The sequence below is a fragment of the Mobula birostris genome, chromosome 5 (genome assembly GCF_030028105.1).
Source record: "Mobula birostris isolate sMobBir1 chromosome 5, sMobBir1.hap1, whole genome shotgun sequence".
NCBI lineage: Eukaryota > Metazoa > Chordata > Chondrichthyes > Myliobatiformes > Myliobatidae > Mobula > Mobula birostris.
In genome coordinates, this window is record NC_092374.1 from 8413543 (window position 1) to 8438734 (window position 25192).

At 46.5% G+C, this 25192-nt stretch overlaps 1 protein-coding gene across 1 annotated transcript in view; it reads right to left on the minus strand.

Moving 5' to 3' along the window:
• LOC140197521 (dual specificity testis-specific protein kinase 2-like) overlaps window positions 1-25192 on the minus strand; it is a 134112-nt gene that overhangs the window by 58173 nt on the left and 50747 nt on the right. The window contains exons 3-5 of the mRNA XM_072257555.1: window positions 18700-18748; window positions 9631-9777; window positions 5483-5565 (exon numbers count right to left, since the gene is read on the minus strand). Of these exons, the coding sequence (XP_072113656.1) occupies window positions 5483-5565; window positions 9631-9777; window positions 18700-18748 (279 nt within the window). The remainder of the gene's footprint in view (window positions 1-5482; window positions 5566-9630; window positions 9778-18699; window positions 18749-25192) is intronic.

Sequence of the window (25192 nt, forward strand, 5' to 3'; positions counted from 1 at the left end):
ATCGGGAACAATCTTCCTGCATCTAGCCTGTCCAATCCCTTTAGGATTTTATACGTTTCAATCAGATCCCCCCTCAGTCTTCTAAATTCCAACGAGTACAAGCCCAGTTCATCCAGTCTTTCTTCATATGAAAGTCCTGCCATCCCAGGAATCAATCTGGTGAACTTTCTTTGTACTCCCTCTATGGCAAGGATGTCTTTCCTCAGATTAGGGGACCAAAACTGCACACAATACTCCAGGTGTGGTCTCACCAAGGCCTTGTACAACTGCAGTAGTACCTCCCTGCTCCTGTACTCGAATCCTCTCGCTATAAATGCCAGCATACCATTCGCCTTTTTCACCGCCTGCTGTACCTGCATGCCCACTTTCAATGACTGGTGTATAATGACACCCAGGTCTCATTGCACCTCCCCTTTTCCTAATCGGCCACCATTCAGATAATAATCTGTTTTCCTACTTTTGCCACCAAAGTGGATAACTTCACATTTATCCACATTAAATTGCATCTGCCATGAACTTGCCCACTCACCCAACCTATCCAAGTCACCCTGCATCCTCTTAGCATCCTCCTCACAGCTAACACTGCCGCCCAGCTTCGTGTCATCCGCAGACTTGGAGATGCTGCATTTAATTCCCTCATCCAAGTCATTAATATATATTGTAAACAACTGGGGTCCCAGCACTGAGCCTTGCGGTACCCCACTAGTCACTGCCTGCCATTCTGAAAAGGTCCCGTTTATTCCCACTCTTTGCTTCCTGTCTGCTAACCAATTCTCTATCCACATCAATACTTTACCCCCAATACCGTGTGCTTTAAGTTTGCACACTAATCTCCTGTGACCTTGTCAAAAGCCTTTTGAAAATCCAAGTATACCACATCCACTGGTTCTCCCCTATCCACTCTACTAGTTACATCCTCAAAAAATTCTATGAGATTCGTCAGACATGATTTTCCTTTCACAAATCCATGCTGACTTTGTCCGATGATTTCACCGCTTTCCAAATGTGCTGTTATCACATCTTTGATAACTGACTCCAGCAGTTTCCCCACTACCGACGTTAGGCTAACCGGTCTATAATTCCCCGGTTTCTCTCTCCCTCCTTTTTTAAAAAGAGGGGTTACATTAGCCACTCTCCAATCCTCAGGAACTAGTCCAGAATCTAACAAGTTTTGAAAAATTATCACTAATGCATCCACTATTTCTTGGGCTACTTCCTTAAGCACTCTGGGATGCAGACCATCTGGCCCTGGGGATTTATCTGCCTTTAATCCCTTCAATTTACCTAACACCACTTCCCTACTAACATGTATTTCGCTCAGTTCCTCCATCTCACTGGACCCTCTGTCCCCTACTATTTCTGGAAGATTATTTAGGTCCTCCTTAGTGAAGACAGAACCAAAGTAATTATTCAATTGGTCTGCCATGTCCTTGCTCCCCATAATCAATTCACCTGTTTCTGTCTGTAGGGGACCTACATTTGTCTTTACCAGTCTTTTCCTTTTACATATCTATAAAAGCTTTTACAGTCAGTTTTTATGTTCCCTGCCAGTTTTCTCTCATAATCTTTTTTCCCCTTCCTAATTAAGCCCTTTGTCCTCCTCTGCTGAACTCTGAATTTCTCCCAGTCCTCAGGTGAGCCACTTTTTCTGGCTAATTTGTACGCTTCTTCTTTGGAATTGATACTATCCCTAATTTCTCTTGTCAGCCACGGGTGCACTACCTTCCTTGATTTATTCTTTGGCCAAACTGGGATGAACAATCGTTGTAGTTCATCCATGCGATCTTTAAATGCTTGCCATTGCATATCCACCGTCAATCCTTTAAGTGTCATTTGCCAGTCTATCTTAGCTAATTCACGTCTCATACCTTCAAAGTTACCCCTCTTTAAGTTCAGAACCTTTGTTTCTGAATTAACTATGTCACTCTCCATCTTAATGAAGAATTCCACCATATTATAGTCACTCTTACCCAAGGGGCCTCTCACAACAAGATTGCTAATTAACCCTTCCTCATTGCTCAAAACCCAGTCTAGAATAGCCTGCTCTCTAGTCGGTTCCTTGACATGTTGGTTCAAAAAACCATCCCGCATACATTCCAAGAAATCCTCTTCCTCAGCACCCTTACCAATTTGGTTCACCCAATTTACATGTTAATTGAAGTCACCCATTATAACTGCTGTTCCTTTATTGCACACATTTCTAATTTCCTGTTTAATACCATCTCTGACCTCACTACTACTGTTAGGTGGCCTGTAAACAACTCCCACCAGCGTTTTCTGCCCCTTAGTGTTACGCAGCTCTACCCATATCGATTCCACATCTTCCCGGCTTACGTCCTTCCTTTCTATTGCGTTAATCTCATCTTTAACCAGCAACGCCACCCCACCTCCTTTTCTTTCATGTCTATCCCTCCTGAATATTGAATATCCCTGAATGTTGAGCTCCCATCCTTGGTCACCCTGGAGCCATGTCTCTGTGATCCCAACTATATCATAATCATTAATAACAATCTGCACTTTCAATTCATCCACCTTATTACGAATGCTCCTTGCATTGACACACAAAGCCTTCAGGCGCTCTTTTACAACTCCCTTAGCCCTTATACAATTATGTTGAAAAGTGGCCCTTCTTAATGCTTGCCCTGGATTTGTCGGCCTGCCACTTTTACTTTTCTCCTTACTACTTTTTGCTTCTACCCTCACTTTACACCCCTCTGTCTCTCTGCACTGGTTCCCATCCCCCTGTTGTGAACTAACCTCCTCACGCCTAGCCTCTTTAATTTGATTCCCACCCCCCAACCATTCTAGTTTAAAGTCACCCCAGTAGCCCTCGCTAATCTCCCTGCCAGGATATTGGTCCCCCTAGGATTCAAGTGCAACCCGTCCTTTTTGTACAGGTCACGCCTGCGCCAAAAGAGGTCCCAATGATCCAAAAACTTGAATCCCTGCCTCCTGCTCCAATCCCTCAGCCACGCATTTATCCTCCACCTCATCGCATTCCTACTCTCACTGTCGCGTGGCACAGGCAGTAATCCCGAGATTACTACTTTTGCGGTCCTTTTTCTCAACTCCCTTCCTAGCTCCCTATATTCTCCTTTCAGGACCTCTTCCCTTTTCCTACCTATGTCATTGGTACCTATATGTACCACGACCTCTGTCTCCTCACCCTCCCACTTCAGGATATCTTGGACACGATCAGAAATATCCCGGACCCTGGCACCAGGGAGGCACACTACCATCCGGGTCTCTGGACTGCATCCACAGAATCGCCTATCTGACCCCCTAACTATTGAGTCCCCTATCACAACTGCCCTCCTCTTCCTTTCCCTATCCTTCTATTTTATTTACATAGCACCTTTCATACATTAAGATGCAGGCTCAAAGTGCTTTACATAGATCGTGAAGATAAATCAAAATAGTGATAAAAATATGAAACAAAAGTAAAGATCAGAAGTAAAGACAAAAATTATATGGAGTACTGTGAAAAAGTATTGGGCACCTGTATATAGTGAGGGTAACTAAGACTTCTGCACAGTACTGCATTAAGTTTATGTATTGCACTGTACCGCTGCCACAAGAAAACAAATTTCATGACATAACAGCATAAGAAACAGGAGCAGGAGTAGCCATCTGGCCCGTCGAGCCTGCTCCACATTCAATAAGATCATGGCTGATCTGACCATGGACTCATCTCCACCTACCTGCCTTTTCCCCATAACCCTTAATTCCCCAATATGCAAAAATCTACCCAACCTTGTCTTAAATATCTTTACTGAGGTAGCCTCCACTGTTTCAATGGGCAGAGAGTTCCACAGATTCACCACTCTTTGGGAAAAGCTCATCTCTGTCCTAATTTTACTCCCTCAAATCTTTAGGCTATGCCCCTTAGTTATAGTCTCACCGACCAGTGGAAATTATTTTCCTGCCTCTATCTAATCTCTCCCTTTCATAATTTTATATCTTTCTATAAGATCTCCGCTCAGTCTTCTGAATTCCAGTGAGTACAGTCCCAGGCAACTCAATCTCTCCTCATAGTCCAACCCCCTCATCTCTGGAATCAACCTGGTGAACCCCCTCTGCACTGCCTCCAAAGCCAATATATCCTTCTTCAAGTAAGGAGACCAGAACTGCACACAGTACTCCAGGTGCGGCCTCACCAGTACCCTGTATAGTTGCAGCATGACCTCCCTGCTCTTGAATTCAATCCCTCTAGCAATGAAGGCCAACATTCTGTTTGCCTTCTTGATAGCCTGCTGCACCTGCAAACCAACCTTCTGTGATTCATGCACAAGCACTCCCAATTCCCTCTGCACAGCAGCACGCTGCAGTTTTATTACCTTAAAATAATAATCTGATCTTCCATTTTCTCTTCCAAAGTGGATGACCTCATATCTACCAACATTGAACTCCATCTGCCAGATCCTTGCCCACTCACTTAACCGAGCTATGTCTTTCTGCAGACTCTCCGCATCCTCTGCACAATTTACTTTTCCACTCAACTTAGTGTCATCAGCAAACTTAGCACCGACCCCTGCCGCACACCGCTCTCCACTGATTGCCAACCAGAGTAACACCCATGTATCCCAACTCTCTGCTTTCCATTAGTTAACCAATCCTCTATCCATGCTAATACATCACCCCAACTCTATGCATCCTTATCTTGTGGATAAGCCTTTTATGTGGCACCTTATTGAACACCTTCTGGAAATCCAAGTAAATAATGTTTATCTGTTCCCCTCTATCCACTGTGCTCATTATATCCTCTAAGAACTCCAGTAAGTTTAACAAACAGGACCCGACTTTGATGAATCCATGCTGTGACTGCCTGGTGGATCCAGTTCTTTCCAGATGTCTCGCTATTTCTTCTTTAAAGACAGCTTCAAGCACTTTCCAAACTACAGATGTTAAACCAACTGGCCTATAGGTACCTGCCTTTTGCCTGCATCCTTTTTTGAACAGCGCCGCGACATTCGCTGTCTTTCAATCCGCTGGAAGCTGCCCAGAGTCCAGAGAATTATATGAAGGATGATAAACCTGATTCGGATATGGGTCCTGATTGTGGACTGAGAGTGGAAAAGGGGCAGGGAGAGGGGAATCGTGGTTGGGAAAAGGGGGATGGAGAGGGGAGAGAGCGGGAAGCACCAGAGAGACATTCCGTAATAATCATAAACCCATTGTTTGGAATCAAATGATTCTCATCCTGGTGTCTCAGGACTGGGTGTGTCTGCATACACGCCATCGCCCCCCCAACCGTGGTACTCCTTTTCTTCCATCTGTCCCAGACCCCTCCCACAGTTCTCCACCCTTCACCATTCCAAACATATTTTGCTCCTGCTAGATTTACAAACTCTCTCTCCACTCCATGTTGACAATATAGTACCATGCAAAAGTCTGAGCCAACCTAGCTAGATACATATGTGCCTAGACCTTTGCATAGTATGATAGAAATATAGGCTCTTTAAGTGGTAAAATTTTCACTCACCTGTAGTTTGGAATCTTCTCAGAAAGCCCAAAGTCTCCCACCACGGCAATGTAGGACTTCTCCTCGCACTTTACCAGGCAGTTCTGGAAGGAAAGGGCTGACATTACACTAAGAAAAAGTTTACTATCACTGACATACAGTCAGTGGTCATTTCATTAGGTATTACCTGTACATCTCGTTAAAGTAAGTATCTGGTCAGCCAATCATGTGGCAGCAACACAATGCATGCAGATGAGGTTCAGTTGATGAAATGTGAACTAAGTGCCTTTGACTATGGAATGTTTGTTGGTGCCAGATGGGGTGGTTTGAGTAGATCAGAAACTGCTGATCTCCTGGGATTAGCACGTACAACAGTCTCTAGAGTTTACAGATAAACAAAAAAAGTCCAGCTGGTGGAAGTTTTGTGGGCCAAGCTGTCGGGAAGGTAACAGTAACCTAAATAACCATGAGTTACAACAGTGGTGTGCAAAAGAGCATCTCTGAATGTACAATATGTCAAACCTTGAAGTGGATGAGCTAGAGCAGCAGAAGACCACAGCAGCTTCCACTCCTGTACCCAATAAAGTGGCCATTGAGTGCATGTCATGAAATTTGTTGACAAGACATGGAAATGTCTACAATCACCAGGCAGGCAGTGCACGGACCATCTGACTGTCAGTTGGAAGGGATGTTGGAAGTGGAACACTGTAACAGTCCTCAAGCAACACCTTCTGGCTTTGTGCTGGGAGCTGAATCCACCGTCTGACCATCCCTTCCCTTCCTCGTTGATGTAGATCAGTAACATCATGGAAGCCCCCCTACCCTGCTCATGGACCGTTTGTCCCACTCCCATCAGGGAGGAAGCTACACAGCATCCACATCAGGACCACCAGACTCAAAAGCAGTTACTTACCCCAAGCAACACCTCCACCCAATAATCCACCTCCTCACCTCCTCAACAACCACTACTTTATAATTTCCTGTCAGTCACCTTATGTACAGACACTCCTGTGCCTAGTGTCACTTTATGGACACACAATCAATCTATATGGACATACAATCAATCTATATGCATAAGTATCTGCTGTGTTGATATTTATCAAGAAAAAGGAGGGAGGAGAAGATGGTGGCGCAACGCAACACACGCGGCTGTTCCGAATGAATATCGATATGTGTAACTGGGGTGCCATGTATCAATCCTGATTTGATGGGGACAGCCATGAAAGTGCAGAGGAACATCTGGAGAAACTTCTGAAATGCCTGCTTCGCTGCTGCTGCTACTGTGCAATCGAGAATCTCCGGAGACGAAGGCCCCAAATCCTCGGCTTTGCGTATCGCCTGTTGCAAGGGCCGGGGTCAAAACGCTCAACAGAGATAGTGCTCGGTGCTCGGTGTCGGAGAGCTGGTCGGAGGCTCGGAGTTTTCGGACAGACTTGGAGTCGGACTGTGGTCGGATGCTTCCGGGATGCTGCATCGGCAAGTTGGCGGTGCTGGGGGTTCACCGTCTGCGTGAGATGATGGGACTTTCGAGAGACTTTGAGACTTTTACTGTGCCATGGTCTGTTCTTTATCAAATTACGGTATTGTTTTGCACTGTTGTAACTATATGCTATAATTATGTGGTTTTTGTTAGTTTTTAAGTCGGTTTGTCATGTGTTTTTGTGATATCATTCTGGAAAAACATTTTTATCATCTCTTAATGCATGCATTACTAAATGACAATAAAAGGGGACTGTGTGTCCTCATAATCATAATAATAATATTATGTTTTTTATTATGCCGTCTCTGTTTCCTGAGGAGACTGAGGTCCTTTAACATCTGCCGAACGATGCTGAGGATGTTCTATGAGTCTGTGGTGGCCAGTGCGATCATGTTTACTGTTGTGCGCTGGGGCAGCAGGCTGAGGGTAGCAGACACCAATGGAATCAATAAACTCATTCGTAAGGCCAGTGATGTTGTGGGGATGGAACTGGACTCTCTGACGGTGGTGTCTGAAAAGGGGATGCTGTCCAAGTTGCGTGCCATCTTGGACAATGTCTCCCATCCACTACATAATGTACTGGGTGGGCACAGGAGTACATTCAGCCAGAGACTCATTCCACCAAGATGCAACACTGAGCGTCATAGGAAGTCATTCCTGCCTGTGGCCATCAAACTTTACAACTCCTCCCTTGGAGGGTCAGACACCCTGAGCCAATAGGCTGGTTCTGGACTTATTTCATAATTTACTGGCATAATTTACATATCACTATTTAACTATTAATGGTTTTATCACTATTTATTATTTATGGTGCAACTGTAATGAAAACCAATTTCCCCCGGGATCAATAAAGTATGACTATGACTATGAATACTATCATCTCCTTTACCTTATTGTGTTGTTTTGTGCTGCATTGGATCTAATGATTATTTCATTCTCTTTCACACATGTGTACTGGAAGTAACATTAAACAACCTTAAATATTCCACGGCAGCATAAACTGGGTGACATTCAACCAGCTGTCCAACGCTCCTGAGGGCCAAGAGGGAGAGGCAATGTATGCCCGTCCCGCCAGCAAGGCGCACCTTCTCGAGAATGAAAGTTAAGTACGGCCCGCACTGCGTCTGCTTCTGCAAACCCAACACCCATCAGAGTTGGAGTCGTCCCCGAGACTTGAGCACAGGAGGGAGGACTCCCTCAGACAGAACACAGAACAGGAGCACCATGGTAGGATAGCGGTTAGTGCATTAGGGTTACTGCTTGGAGCATCGGAGTTCAGAGTACCATTCTGGCACCCTCTGTAGGAAAGTTTGTACTTTCTTCCATCGTGTGTGTGGGTTTTCTCTGGTTTTTTTTAGATTAGATTATGAGGACACGCAGTCCACCTTTATTGTCATTTAGTAATGCATGCATTAAGAAATGATACAATATTCCTCCGGTGTGATATCACAGAAACGCAGGACAGACCAAGACTGAAAAACTAACAAAAACCACATAATTATAACATATAGTTACAACAGTGCAACAATACCATAACTTGATGAAGAACAGGCCATGGCACAGTAAAAAAGTTCAAAGTCTCTGGAAAGTCCCACATCTCACGCAGACGGGAGAAGGAAGAAAACTCTCCCTGCCATGCCCGACCACAGTCCGACTCTGAGTCGTCTGAAAACTTTGAGCTCTGATCAGCCCTCCGACACCAGGTACCGAGCACCGTCTCTATCCGAACGCTTCGACCTCAGTCTCGGTTGCCAGCAGCAGGCAAAGCCGGGGATTTTGGGGCCTTCCCTCCAGAAGATTCTCGATCACACAGTAACAGCGGCAGCGAACCGGGCATTTCAGAAATTTCTCCAGATGTTCCTCTGTGCTTTCACATCTGTCTCCATCAAATCAGACTTGTCCACGACCCCTATTTAACAGATACTATATCATTTCACCGGAGAGCTGTGCGCACTGCATCGCGCTGCCATCTTCTCCTCCCGCCTCAGTTTCGTCTCACAGTGCAAAGACGTACTGGTTGTTAGGTTAATTGGTCATTGTAAATTGTCCTGTGATGAGGCCGTGAATAAAATTAGTGGGCCTGAAAGGTCTGTTCCTCACTGAATCTCTGACGAAATAAATAAAGTGCAACACAAGAACAAGCCTTTCAGCCACCATGTCTGTACCAAGCACCATCGAAGCAAACTAAATCCCTCTGTCTGTTGCCATGCTGTATCTCTAAATAAAAAAATTTAAAAACTAATCTTTAATCTCTAATTTCTCTCCACATTCCCATCAACTCAATCACACACTCAGGATGATTCCCAGTGGCAAATACCCCACCAACCCGCATGTCATTGGGATGCAGGAGGGAACCTAATGTGGTCACAGGAGGACGTGCGAACTCCACAGAGACAGCACCCTAGGTCAGGACTGAACCCGAGTCTCTGAAGCAGGGAGGCAATGGCTCTACCCACTGAGCCACTGTGCCAGTCGAAGGAAAGAACAGCTTCATCTGTCTTCCAGCACCAACATAGCATGCCCACAACCTACTAACCATAACCCAAGCCTTTGGAACGTGGGAGGAAACTGGAGCACCATGTATTCACAGAGAGAAGGTAGAAACTGCTCACAGACGGCAACAGGAACCAACCACTGGCACTGCAGCAGCGTTACACGAAGCGCTCTGACGAAGTTTTGGTTTCCATACCTTGGATGTAAGGTCCCGATGGAAGATTCCCTTGGAATGCAGGTAGCAGAGGCCCTTTGCAATGTCCAGTGCCAACCTGATTCGGACCAACCAGGGCAGGTGCTCCTTGCTGCCCAGAACCTGCTCCAGGCTTCCTCCGTTAATGTACTGAAACACAGAGAACGAAGACAAACACAGGTTAATGAACATTGTTCGGTCATGTCCAAAGTCATCCCGCAGATAGGATCAACGTCAGGCTCCGGGTCTATTGTCATATGCACAAGTTCCTCAGGGTTTACTGCCGAAGCCTCCCCCATGAGTGGGTATAGCCGCAAGGCAGCGGAGGTTTGAAATCCGAGTTGTCCTTCTCCGAGATGAACTGCCAGCCTCGGCTGGCGAGTCACATCTGCCCAGTCACCACTGCCAGGGAGAGGAGGAAAGGGGGCCAGAGGAGTGGGGAGCAAGACGGATGTCAGTAATCTGGTATGGATGCAAAAAAAGAAAGAGTTTAGTGATTTAGTATAACCTGACCTTCAACAATCTTCCCCTCCAAACTCATCAGCAAGCTCCAAGACCTGGGCCTCTGAAAATGCATCCTTGATTTCCTCACTGACAGACCTCAATCCATACGGATCAAAAACAACATCTCCTCGCCACTGACCACCAGCACAGCCGCACTCAGGGCTGTGTGCTCAGTTCCCTGCTCTGATCCCCATACACCCTTGGCCGTGGTGGCTGAGCACATTTCCAACACCATCTACAAATTCACCAACAACACCACTGTGTTGGCCAAATCAGGTGGGGATGGGTCAGCACACAGGAGTGAGGCAGGACACCTGGTTGAGTGATGCGACATTAACAACCTCTCACTCAACGTCAGCAAAACCAAGGAGCTAGTCGTTAACTTCAGAGAGTGGAAGTTGGGAGACCAATTCCCTGTTCTCAGTGGAGAGGTGGGAAGAGTTCAGATTCCTGGATGTTAACATCTGGGATGACCTGTCCTGGGCAATCATGAAGAGGGCACGTTAGCACCTCTACTTTCTCAGAAGCTTAAGGTGATTTGGCATGTCACCAAATGGGGCACAGTTGCGTAGCAGTTGGCGCAATGGTATTAACGCTGGGAGCATCAGAGTTCAGTTCCAATACCGTCTGTACATCCTGTCTGTGACCGTGTAGATTTCCACCAGGTGCTCTGGTTTCCTCCCACGGTCCAAAGACATACTGGTTGATAGGCTAATTGGTCATTATAATTGTCCTGTTATTAGGCTAGGGTTGTGTTGGCGCGTGGCCAAATGGTTAAAATGTTGGTCTAGTGATCTGAAGGTCGTGAGTTCGAGCCTCAGTTGTGGCAGCATGTTGTGTCCTTGAGCAAGGCACTTAATCACACATTACCCTGCGATGACACTGGTGCCAAGCTGTATTGGCCCTGATGCCCTTCCCTTGGACAACATCGGTGGCGTGGAGAGGGGAGACTTGCAGCATGGGTAACTGCCGGTCTTCCATACAACCTTGCCCAGGCCTGTGCCCTGGAAACCCTCCAAGGCGCAGATCCATGGTCTCACAAGACTAACGGATGCCTATTTAGGCTAGGGTCAAACAGGTGGATCACTGGGCAGTGAGGCTTGTTGGGCGGGAAGTGCCTGTTCCACTCTGTATCTCAAAATGTATAGGTAGATAGATTATAAATGTACAAATATATAGCTTGATATATAGATAATCAAACAAATGCTCTAACACGCTGCTACAGTTCACCGTTGAAAGTATCCTGACTGGTTGCATTATGATCTGGACAGCAATTGGAATGGTCAAGAATGTGAGAGGCTGCAGAGGGCAGTGGACACAGCCCAGTCCCTCCAGTCCCTCACGTACACTTTCCTCCCCACCACTGACAGCATCCACAGAAGGCTCTGCCCCAAGGGGGTGGCATCTATCATCAGGGATCTCCGCTATCCGGGCCTTGCCCTCTTCTCTCTGCCACTATGAAGCAGGAGGTACAGAAGCCTGGAGTCCCACACCAGCAGATCAGGAACAGCTATTCTCCTACAACCATCAGGTTTTTGAAACAACCCGCACAACTGAAACCCTACCTCAGCATCGGAACACTGTGGACCACTTTTCGCAAGACTGTGGACTTGACTGTTTTTTTTTGACATTAATGTCTTGTTTTTCCACATTTACCCTGCTCTCTTCACTATCCTATATAATTAATGCACAGTGTACGTGAAATTGATATTCTTGTGTCTACCTGCCCATGAAGCGGCCGCAAGCACGTTTCTCCCTGTACCTGTACCCGACCGTGCCTGGGTAGACATCAATAAACTCAACCCGACTGGACTTGTGAAATGACTCACAAGGTTGGCACTGGGACTGGGTGGTCTGAACGTCATGAGAAACTGGATAGAACGCAGAACAAGCCCTTCAACCCATGATATAGTGCTGACCTTTTAACCTGCTCTACGATCAATCTAACCCTTCCCTCCCACATAACTCTCAGCTTTCCATCATCCGTGTGCCTTTCCAAGAGACTTTTAAATGCCCCTAGGATATCCACCTCTACCATCACCCCGGTAGCGCACTATGAGAGAGCAAGGGAAGAAGCAAGAAAGAGGGAGAAGGAGGGAGAAAAGCAGAGGGAGTGAGGGGAAGAGGGAGAGGGGGAGGTGAGACAGAGGGAGGGAGAGAGAGGGAAAGAGAGAAAGGGAAAGGAAGAGGGAGAGTGCAGAGGATCAGAGGGTGAGAGGGAGAAAGGGAGAGGGAGAAGGCAACAGGAACACCCCACGCTGGTCCAGGATACATAACCTAGATGGAAGGAGAATGCAGAGGTGTCGGGCAGGAATTATTTTCGTTCTGTGCCACCTGCATTGCCAGAGCTCTTGCCTGGAAAATAGACACAGACTCCCCCATCTCCTTCCCCATGTATTGGTGCAGGGTCCTGTTGTTCTACAGTCAACAGGTACCATAGCATGTATTTACAGTGCCTATAAAGAGTATTCATCCCCCCTTGGAAGTTTTCATCTTTTGTTGTTTTGCAACATTGAATCACAGTGGATTTAATTTGGCTTTTTTGACACTGGTTAACAGAAAAAGACTCTTTGGTGTCAAAGTGAAAACAGATCTCAACAAATTGGTCTAAATTAATCACAAATATAAAACACAAAATAATTGATTGCATAATCAAGACCACACTTGGAGCATTGTGTGCAGTTTTGGGCTCCTTATTGTAGAAAGGATATACTGACATTGGAGAGGGTTCAGAGAAGATTCACGAGAATGATTCCAGGAATGAAAGGATTACTGTATCAGGAACGTCTGGCAGCTCTTGGGCTGTATTCCCTGGAGTTCAGGAGAATGAGGGGGGATCTCATTGAACCATTCCAAATGTTAAAAGGCCCAAACAGATTAGATATGGCAAAGTTATTTCCCATGGTAGGGGAGTCTAGGACACGAGGGCATGGCTTCAGGATTGAAGATGTCCATTTAGAACAGAGATGAGGAGAAATTACTTTAGTCAGACGGTGGTAAATCTGTGGAATTTGTTGCCACGAGTGGCTGTGGAGGCCAAGTCATTGGGTGTATTGAAGGCAGAGATCGATAGGTTGTTGATTAGCCAGGGCATCAAAGGGTATGGGGAGAAGGCAGGGGAGTGGGGATGACTGGAAGAATTGGATCAACCCATGATTGAATGGTGGAGCAGACTCAATGGGCTGAATGGCCGACTTCTGTTCCTATATCTCATGGTATTATAAGTCTTCACCAACCCCCCCCCCGCCCCCCGCCCGCCTTCAAGTCAGTGTTTAGTAGATGCATCTTTGGCAGCAATTGCAGCCCTGAATCCGTCTTTACAAAACTGCTCAAGCTCTGTCAGATTGCATGGGGATCGTGAGTGACAAAGTCCAGTCACAAATTTTAAATTGGATTGAGGCCTGGTCTCTGACTTGGCCACTCAAGGACATTCACTTTGTTGTTTGTTAGCCATTCCTGTGTAGCTTTGCCTTTATGCTTCGGGTCATTGTCTTGCTGGAAAACAAATCTTCTGCCGAGTCACAGTTCTCTTGCAGTCTGCGTCAGGTTTTTCTCCAGGATTTTCCTGTATTTTGCTGCATTTATTTTACCCTCTACCTTCAGAAGCCTTCCAGGGCCTGCTGCAGTGAAGCATCCCCACAGCATGATGCAGCCACCGCCATGCTTCACGGTAGGGAAGGTGTCTTTGATGCTGTATGGTGTTAGGTTTACTCTAAACATAGCATTTAGTCTGATGGCCAAAAAGCTCAATTTTCGGTGTTCAGTTCTGGTCACCTCACTATAGGCAGGATAGAGAGAGTGCAGATGAGATCTACAAGGATGTTGCTTGGATTGGAGAGCATTCTTTAAGAGAACAGGTTGAGTGAACTTGGCCTTTTCTCCTTGGAGCGATGGAGGATGACAGGTGACCTGACAGAGGTGTAAAAGATGATGAGAGGCATCGATCATGTGGATAGCCAGAGGCTTTTTCCCAGGGCTGAAATAGCTAAGACAAGGGGGCACAGTTTCAAGGTGCTTGGAAGTAGGTACAAGGGGGATGTCAGAGGTAAGTTTTTCACACAGAGAGTGGTAGGTGTGTGGAATACACTGCCAGTGACAGTGGTAGAGGTAGATAAAATAGGGTCTTTTAAGAGACTCTTAGATAGGTACATGGAGCTTAGAAAAATAGAGGGCTATGCGGTAGGGTAACTAGGCAGTTTCTAGAGTAGGTTACATGGGTGGTACAACATTGTGGGCTGAAGGGCCTGTAATGTGCTGTAGATTTCTATGTTTGGTTTCATCAGGCCACAGAACCTTCTTCCAGCTGACTCCAGAGTCTCCCATGTGCCTTCTGGGAAACTCCAGCCAAAACTTCATGTGAGTTTTTTCAACAGTGGCTTTCTCTTTGCCACTCTCCCATAAAACTGTGACTGGTGACACACCTGGGGAACGGTTGTAATATGTACAGTCTCTCCCATTTCAGCCACTGAACCTTGTCACTCCTCCAGAGTTGCCATGGGCCTCTTGGTGGCCTCCCTCACTAGTCCCCTTCTCGCACGGTCACTCAGTTTTTGAGGACAGCCTGCTCTAGGCAGATTTACAGCTGTGACATATTCTTTCCATTTCTTGATGATTGACTTAACCATAGTCCAACTGATATTCAGTGACCTGGAAATTTTCTTGTATCTATCTCCTGACTTGTGTTTTTCAACAATCTTTCTTGCAGGGTTGCTTGGAGTGTTCTCTTGTCTTCATGGTGTAGTTTTTGCCAGGATACTGACTTACCAGCAGTTGGAGCTTCCTTCCTAATGGTTGAGGGTAAGAATGACCTCACATAGCGCTCTTTGGAGCAGCACAGTTGTCTTAGTCTCTTACTAAAAGTGCTCCTCTCTTCAGCCAAGGTGCCATGCAGAGGGTGAGAAACATTGTCCAGGACTGTCAGGATTTTCCATAGGTTCCTTTTCCTCCAGTGTGTCCTGTTTGACTCCTATAACAGAGCCAGCCTTTCCAAACAGTTTATTGAGCTTGTTGGCCTCACCCATGTTCATGCCATTGCTCCAGCACAGCACCGCATGGAAGATTGTACTGGCGACAACAGACTGGTAGAACATGTGAGGGAGAGGCCTGCACACTCCAGAGAACCTCAGTCTCCTCAGGAAGTAGAGGTGATTCTGGCCCTTCTTGTACACAGCCTCTGTGTTGATGCTCCACTCAAATCTGTCATCCAGGTGCACCCCCAGGTACTTGTAGGTCCTCACCACATCCACGTCCTCACCATCAACAGTAACAGGGAGCAGTGCAGGCTCAGTCTTCCTGAAGTCCATCAGCATCTCCTTTGTCTGACTGATGCTGAGCTGCAGATGATTCAGCTTGCACCATTTGACAAAGTCCTTCACCAGGGCCCTGTGTTCATCCTCCCATCCTCCCTTTATACACCTAACAATTGCTGAGTTGTCAGAGAATTTCTGCAGATGACATGACTCAGTGTTGTATCTAAAGTCCGGGGTACACAGGGTAAACAGTAGGAGAGCCAATACTGTCCCGTGAGGCCCCAGTGCTGCTTATAGCCATGTCTGACACACTCCTCTGAAGCCACACAGACTGTGGTCTGTCACTCAGGTTGTCCATTATCCAGGATACAATGGAAGTGACAACCTGCATTCAGTGGAGCTTTTCCCCCAGCAATGAGGGCTGTATGGTATTGAAGGCACTAGAGAAATCAAAAAACCTGATCCTCACTGTGCTGTCCTGATTATCCAAATGGGAGTAGGCTCTGTTCAGCAGGTAGATGACAGCATCATCGACTCCAATGTACTCCTGGTGGGCAATCCGCAGGGGATCGAGGGCTGATCTGACCAGGGGTTGGAGGTGAGTCAGGACCAACCTCTTTAGGGTCTGCATGATGTGTGACATCAGGATCACTGGACGGTAGTCAATCAAGACTTTCGGTTGGCCCTTCTTGGGTACTAGGACCACACATGATGTTTTCCACACAGTCAGGACCCGTTCCAGGCTGAGACTCAGATCGAAAATGTGCTGCAGAACTCCGCACAACTGCTCAGCAAACTCCTTCAGGACCTTGGGATTCACACCATCCGGTCCCAATGCTTTGCCATGTCTGAGCTTCCCCAGAGCCCTTCTCACCTGCTCAGCAGTGAAGGCGAGTCCATGATGACTGGGGAGTTGGTGGAAGATGGGGACTGGGGGAAGTGGAAGATCGGGACAATAGTAGTTGCTATGTGGAGGTGTGGATGGTGGGTGCAGGGCAAGGAGGGGATGTAGACAGTGGTAGCCTGTGTTGTTCATCCACGTGTTGAACTGGAGGGGGGAGGAGGAGGGAGGAGAGGTGTTGGTGCTGAGGGAGCATTGGGTGCCTCGGCACCTGGACTGGTGTGCTGAGGGAATGTGTGAACAGGAGGGCAATTGTCAAACCTATTGAAGAATTAGTTTAACTCATTAACCCATTCATGGCTGCATTCCATATAAAAGCAGGGACGTGATGCTGAGGCTTCATAAGGCACTGATGAGGCCTCACCTTGAGTATTGTGATAAGTTTTGGGCTCCTTATCTAAGGAAAAATGTGCTGGCGTTGGACAGGGTCCAGAGGAGGTTCACAAGGATGATTCCGGGAATGAAAGGGTTATCATACGAGGGATGTTTGATGGCTCTGGGTCTGTACTCGCTGGAATTTAGAAGGATGGGAGGGGGGACCATTGAAACCTTTCGAATGTGGAAAGGATGTTTCTCCTGGTGGGGGAGTCTAGGACAAGAGGGCACAGCCTCAGGATGGAGGGGCGTCCATTTAGAACAGAGGTGCAGAGAAATTTCTTTAGCTGGAGGGTGTTGAATTTGTGAAACTTGTTTATACAGGCAGCTGTGGAGACAGGGTCGTTGGGTGTATTTAAGGCAGAGATTGATAGGTTCTTGATTGGCCATGGCATCAAAGGTTACGGGGAGAAGGCCGGGGAGAGGGGCTGGAGAAGGCCGGGGAGAGGGGCTGGAGAGGGGATGAGAAGGATCAGCACACACAGAAACACAGGCAGACACACAATGTTCTTTCAGTGAGGGAGAGATCAATTTCCTTTACAGATGACTCCTTGGATCAAGACTGCAGTTTTAATTATTCACACTACTGTCAGCGTTTGCTTGATTAACTCCGAAGCGCTCCTTCCTGTCATTATTTTGGACGATTGCCTGGGGAATAGGGAACGCATCCAACTCACCAGCAGAGCCAGAGAGTGTACACGCAGGGCGGAGTGGAGTGGGAGGGGAGCCGGCAGGGTAGAAAGGGGTGGGAGATCTGGTGTGGTGGGGGGGCGGGGGTGGTGTTGGGAGTGAGGAGACTTGAGGAAAGGACAGTGAGTGAACACAAACAAGCAGAACTGAACAAATGGACTGGGCGGCAGTGAGGCAAGGCTCGCAGGTAATCAGAGTACTGACTAAGTCTGGTCTGTGTAGTGCAGACCGTGCCAGAGTATCTTCTGCACAGATCTCAGAAACTCCCCTGAGTTCAACACCTCCAAGCCACCGCAGTTCCTGCCAAAGATCTCTCACAGGGTACCACACCTGGGCCTACATTTGGCCTTTAGATTTTAAAGGTTTTCTTTATTTGTTACATGTAGGTCAAAATGTTGTGTTCTATGTTCTATAGAGGCATTTCAGAAAATCGTAGATGGGCACTCAGATTATAGACAGAGGGTGGGCTGTCTACGAAGGGGATGAGGGGACACCACTGACCCAGATATGGTGGGCGTGGAGAAGATGTTTCCAATCATGGGAGAGGTTAAGAGGATTAGAATATGAAAGCAAGGATGTAATGCCGAGGCTTCATAAGGCATTGGTCAAACCACACTTGGAATATTGTGAGCTGTTTTGCGCCCCTTATCTAAGAAAGGATGTGCTGGCATTGGAGAGGGTCCAGAGGAGGTTCACAAGAATGATCCCAGGAATGAAGAGTTAACACGTGGAATGCGTGGATTTCCTCAGGGTGCTCCAGTTTCCTCCCACGGTCCAAACACAAACCGGTTGGTAGGTTAATTGGTCATTGTGAATTGCCCCATGATTAGGCTAGGGTTAAATCAGGGGATTGCTGGGCAGCACGGCTCGAAGGGCCAGAAGAGCCGATTCCACACTGCGTCTCAATAAATAAACATAAGTAACGATTTCCAGTGGTCGATTAATCTTTTCTCATTAAACCTATTGTACTGCTTTGTTCTGCTATAAATACCCACAAGAAAATGAATCCCTGGGTGGTACCTAGTGACATATATGTACACTGTTAAAAAACATACTTTGAACTTCGAACTGGAGCACTCCCGGGGAAAGCCACGGGGCCAGAGAGAGAACATGCAAACTGCACACGCATAGACAGCACTCGAAGTTGGGATCGAACCGTGGTGGGAAAGTGGCTCCGCCGACTGTACCTCTGAACTTCCCCCCACCCCACCTCACGCACCACCAGCCTGGGCAAACACACTCAATCACATTGACCCATGCAGGGCAAGCAGCCAAATGCAGTCAGTACACTGTAGAGGGGCCGGATGGCCTCCGCTGTTTGTAGCGAGGATGGGGTGTATCACAGCAACTTACCTCCGTCAGAGCATGTAGCTGGCCCTCGTGGACACACACACCCATGAACCTGTGGAGATAATCACACACAATGATCAACCAATGTGAAATCGGCAGGCAAAGGAAAAGAACGAAAGATTACCTATGTTTGTCACACGTCCATCGAGACCTCAAAACACGCAGTGAAATGCGCCATTTGCGTCAACGGCCAACACAGTCCGAGGATGTGCCTGGAGGGGTCAGTCCACAAGTGTCACCATTCTTCTAACACACTAACCCCAACCCGTACGTCTTTGGAATGTGGGAGGAAACCAGAGAACGTGGAGGAAACCCATGTGGTCACCGGAAGAACATACAAAACTGATTCAGCCAGTGCAGGGAATTGAGCCCAGGTCGCTGGAGCTGTAAAGCATTAGGCTAACTGCTGCGCCAGGGGCAGGAGTAGATGCAGACAGTATGGAGGCGTGAACATGAAGGGAATGAACGGATACGAATGATACACAGGAGGACATTTAGTACAAATTGGCGTCAAATTTGGCACCACTTTGTGTCCAGTGCTGTGCTGATCTAACTTTTTGTTCAGTTTACACTGTTAAGTATATATGCCTGGAATTTCGAGCAACCCCTTTACCGGCCCGTGAACAACTAGTTATATCAAAAGTCAAGAGGCAATGAGAGTCAGAATTCGGTTCAATATCACTGACAAATGTCATCAAATTTGTTGTTTTGCAGAAGCGGTTTTTGTAAGATATAATAGTAAAAAACTATAAATTATGATTAAAAAAATACAGTGGATTCTGGTTAATTAGGACATATCAGCACCAGCACAATTATGTGCCAATTATCCTAAGATTTATGGAAACAGTTAAAAAAGTAGAAAAAAATCAAACTACTGTTTAACCGAGTAACAAATTATGTACTTAATTTAATTAGAACACTATCATACTACTGCAGTACTTTAAAACTGTATTGGTTCCTAATAGTTGCTGATGAAGGAATTCATCCGTCTACACTGCCACATACTTTTGATTGTCTGTAAGTGAACAAAATCAGTGCAGCCACCTAGTGTAGGTAATAGACTGCCTTCATACAATGCTTTTGACGACTGTATCCTCCAAATCTTCACTTTCATTGTAACATTTAAGATTATTGTTGATACCTTCACACTCTTTGTAGCTCCTAACTTATTGAAGTAGTGAAATCCTTTCATTTTCACTCCCGGCCATTTCCGGCATCTCCAAGCCTGAATGCTTGAAAACACAGTGAACAAAACGGTTCTGAATTGTCTTGCTACTTATTTCTCACCAACTGTCGTGACAAGAATCACTGTTTTTTGGACACTAACACACACAACTGACACTATTTAAAAGCTGCTCGTTCTAAGCACGATGCATCGCCTAACAGCAACACAGGTGCATGCATCTGATGCTAGTTAGAACCTGTTTGGCAACTGTCTCCTGCCCCAATTAAGCAGCATAATGTCCGAAATAGACAAAGGGAATCCCAGCTATTTCCTCGATTAGTTTTTGTTCTTTAAGAGTCGTGCCAAATAGGTGGCTGACCCAATTAACTAATGACTCAACTATCCAGAATCCACTGTGTATATAGATATAAATTAAATTAGTGCAAAAAGAGAGGAAAAAGAAGAAAAAACGAATGAGGTTGTATACATGTGCACATTATCCATTCATAAATCTCATGGTGGAGGTGGAGAATTGTTCCTGAAACATTGAGTGTGGGTATTCACGCTCCTGTACCTCCTCCTTAATGGTAGCAATGAGAAGAGGTCATGTTCTGGGTGACGGGGGTCCTCAATGATGGATGCTGCCTTCTTGAGGCATCGCCTTTTGAAGGTGTCTTTGATGCTGGGGAGACTAGAGCCATGTTGGAGTTGGCTGAGTTTACAACTTTCTGCAGCTTTTACCAACCCTGCTCAAGTCACCCTCCGTGACTTGTCTGTCCCGCTTGGTGGAATTCAGTGCTGAAGACCTGGTGCTTATTCTTCCTTTGCCAAGGTGAGCTACTGAGCCCACTTCTCGGTCCGGTGGGCAGGGGTCAGGGAGGGGAAAAGGCAAGTAAAATTGCGTTTTGGATGGGGTGGAAGCAAAAATTAGTCTCTTCTGCAGTGTGTGACACAATAAAACTCCTGCAGATTCCAGAAATCTGAGATAAAAAGCAGAAAATGCTGGAAACACAAACAGGTCAGGCAGCAAATGTGGAGAGAGAAATGGCATGAATGCTTCAAGTCGAGGATCTTTCAGACTTACTGAAAAGAACAAGGTGGTTGAAGGGTCTAGATAGAGTGGACATGGAGCAGATGTTTCCAGTAGTGGGAGTGCCCACAACCAGAGGATACAGACACAGAACAGGACATCCATTTAGGGCAGGTATGAGGAGGAATTTCTTTAGCCAGAAGGCAGTGAATCTGGGGAATTCATTGCCACAGAAGGCACAGCACTTCTTTCCTTCCTGCACCAGATTTCTCAATGGTCCATGAGCCCAGACTACTGCCTCACTATTTTTTAGATACTCTATTGTAATTTATAGTAACCTTTATGCATTGCACTTGTACTGCTGTCACAAAACAACAAATTTTAAAACAAACGTTAGTGATAATAAATGAGATTCTGACTTTGATTCGGCATCTTGCTGTTAATTTTATAAATCCCAGTGGGTAGTCTGGGCACTGCGGGGAGGATTTAATTAACCTGCTCCTGGTTATAAAATGTGACCACATCTCTGTAACACAGACATCTTATTTAGTGCAGCGGGAAGGTATTGTGCCCTGGGGAGACAGCCCATATTAATATGCAGGAATATTTTTTTTTTGGGATGGACAGACGTTACTGCCTGTCCCATTAATAGAGACACACCTGACAAGATCAGATCAAGTTACCTATTCATCATAATAACTGTGGAAGAAATATTGTAGACACAAACACAGAAGATTCTACAGATGCTGAAAATCTAGAGCAACACACACAAATCGCTGGAGGATCTCCAAGTCAGGCAGCACCTATGGAAGGCTGCAAACAGTTGATGTTTCAGGTCAAGACCCTTCATCAGGACTGAGAAGGAAAGGGGCAGAGGCCAGACTTAGAAAGTTGGGAGGGGGTACAACTGATGGCTGATATGTGTGACCAGCTGAGAAAGGATGCAGGTGGATGTGGGAGAGGGTTATGAAGAAAGAATCTGGGAGTGGATGGATGGAAGAGGTGAAGGGCTGAAGAAGAAGGAATCTTAATAGGAGAGCGGAGAGTGGACCATGGGAGAAGGAGGGGAGCCAGAGGGATGTCATGGGCAGGAAGGAAGAAGAGGTGAGAGGGGAACCAGAATGGGGAATGGAAGAAAGAGAGATAGGAGAGGGTTGGGGGGAGAAGTGACCAGAAGTCAGAGTTACCAATGTTCATGCCATCAAGTCGGAGGCCAGACGGAATATGAGGTGTTGTCCCTCCAACTTGGGTTTGGCCTCATCATGGCAATAGTCATAGTCATAGTCATACTTTATTGATCCCGGGGGAAATTGGTTTTCATTACAGTTGCACCATAGGTAATAAGTAGTAATAAAACCATAAGTAGTTAAATAGTAATATGATAAATTATGCCAGGAAATAAGTCCAGGACCAGCCTATTGGCTCAGGGTGTCTGACCCTCCAAGGGAGGAGTTGTAAACTTTGATGGCCACAGGCAGGAATGACTTCCTATGACGCTCTGTGTTGCATCTCGGTGGAATGAGTCTCTGGCTGAATGTACTCCTGTGCCCAACCAATACATTATGTAGTGGATGGGAGACATTGTCCAAGATGGCATGCAACTTGGACAGCATCCTCTTTTCAGACACCACCATCAAGAGAGTCCAGTTCCATCCCCACCCCCACAACATCACTGGCCTTACGAATGAGTTTGTTGATTCTGTTGGTGTCTGCTACCCAATAGAGGAGGGCATGGCCAGCGAGGTCAAATTGAAATGGTTGGCCACTGGGAGATCCGGCTCCTGCAGCAGACAGAGCAAAGGTCTTCAAAAAGGCGTTACCCCGTATCTGCATCAGGTCTCACTTGCTTGCCTTCATTGGTTGAGACAATCAGATAAGAGATAACCAGCTACTGTATATGCAACCTCGGTTAGGCTGTCCTTTTAGTATTGTATGCAGTCTGGTTGTCCCATTATAGGGAGGATATAGAGAGAGCACGGGAGAGGTTCACCAGCGTGCCCTGAATTAGAGTGTATTAGCCATAAGGAGAGGTTAGAGAAACTTGCATCATTTTCTCTGGTGTGGCAGAGGCTGATGGGAGACTTCAAAAGCGTAGAAATCATGGGAAGTGTAGAGAGGACAGAAACTTCAGAGAGTAGTTGACTCTACCCAATACATCAAGGGAAGATCGTTTCCCCTCACTGGTAGTACCAACAGGAGATGCTGCATCAAAGAGGCAAACTGGCCGGGTGGTGCCGTAACACCACCCTCTTGCTCAATGTCAGCAAGACCAAGGACCTGATTATTGACCTCAGAAGGAAACCAGAGGTCCACGAGCCCGTCCTCATCAGAGGGTCAGAGGTGGAGAGGGTCAAGAACCTCAAATTCCTCGATGTTATTATCTTGGAGGATCTCCCCCAAGCAATTGTAGGTGCAAAGTGTAAAGGTAAGTGCAGTTATGAGGAAAGCACAGCAGTGCCTCTACTTCCTTAGGAGTTTGTGGAAAATCGGCATGACATCTAACATTTCGACAAACTTCTTTAGATGTGAAGTGGAGAGTATACAAACAGGATGCATCACAGCCTCGTATGGAAACGTGAAGCCCTTGAACAGAAACTCCTGTAAAAAGTAGTGGATATGACCCAGTCCATCACGGGTAAAGCCCTCCCCACCTTTGAGCACATCTATGTGAAATGCTGTTGTGGGAAATCAGCATCCATCTTCAAGGACCCCCACCACCCAGGCCATGCTCTCTTCTGGCTGCTGCCATCAGGTAGGAGGTACAGGAGCCTCAGAACCCACACCACCAGGTTCAGGAGCAGTTATTACCCCTCAACCATCAGGCTCCTGAACCAGAGGGGATAACGTCACTCAACTTCACTTGCCCCATCATTGAAATGTTCCCACAACCTATGGACTCACTTTCAAGGGCTCTTCATCTCATATTTTCAATATTTATTACTTATTTAATTATCATTATATTTTAAATTTTGTATTTGCACAGTTTGCTGTCTTTTGCAGACTGCTTGAGCACCCAAGTTAGATAGTCTTCCATTGATTCTACTATGGTTATTATTTTATGGATTTATTGAGTATGCCCATAAGAAAATGAATCTCAGGGTAGTATACGGCGACATATACTGTATGTACTTTTGCAATAAATTTACATTGGACTTTGGACATCCATCATCAAAGTTTCCCGCCATCCAGGCCATGCCGATTGTCATAGCTACCATCAGGCAGGAGGTACAGAGGCTTTATCTCTTCTGCCTCTTTCACCAATCAACTTCCCATCTCTTTCCTTCATCCCTCTCCCTATCACCTGGTGTTTCTCTCTCCCCCCACCCCCACCTTTTAAATCTACTCCTCTGCTTTCTTTCTCCAGCCCTGCCGAAGGGTCTCGGCCCAAAACATCGACTGTGCTCTTTTCCATTGATGCTGCCCGGCCTGCAGAGTTCCTCCAGCATTGTGCGTGTGTTGCTCTGGATTTCCAGCATCTGCAGATTCTCTCCTGTCTGACACTTCAGTTGACATTGTTATTGTTTTACCTCATTCTAGCCCAACGCACTGTGTAATGATCTGATCTGTATGAACTGTATACAAGCCAGGTTTTCCACTGTAGCTCAGTACATGGTGACAATTACAATGCCAGTGTACTGTATCTGCTCCAAATTAAAGGCTGCTCTCTTCGACTTTCTACCTTATAAAGATGACGGCACATCTGGAAGTGATCAGGAATCTATCGAATGAACATTTCTCCAGGACTCAATAAACACTATCTATAGAGCACTCTCAGCTGCCTTGGCTACGAAGTACAGCAGCCTGCAAGTTATAAACCTGCCTGGGCAGGTGGACTAAACACAAACCGGAGATGATTGACGTGCTCATTAAGCCGGGCCTCATCTATGAGCTGAAGGAAGGACGTCGTTAAAATGGAAAGGGCACAGAAAAGGTTCACAAGGATGTTACCAGGGCCGGAAGGCTTGAGATATAAGGAGAGATTGGACAGGCTGGGGCTATTTTCCCTGATAGGCGACCTTCGGGGTCGAACATGGATGTTATGTCCCAGCCATCTACATTTGATCCTCAAGCCAGGGCAGTATGATCTGGAGAGCGAGCTGTTGCCCATGAAGCAAGCTCGCCCTCTCCACACATCTGATGAACCCAAAGGAACAGCAGAGACTGATACAGTTTGGCACCAGCAGCATCACAGGAGTTGCCGGTCAACATTGAACTCAACGTAGGACTGCCTTAGGGACTCCAGCTCCGGATTTTCCTCGGGGTTTACTCCCGAAGCCTTCTCCATGAGTGGGCGTAGCTGC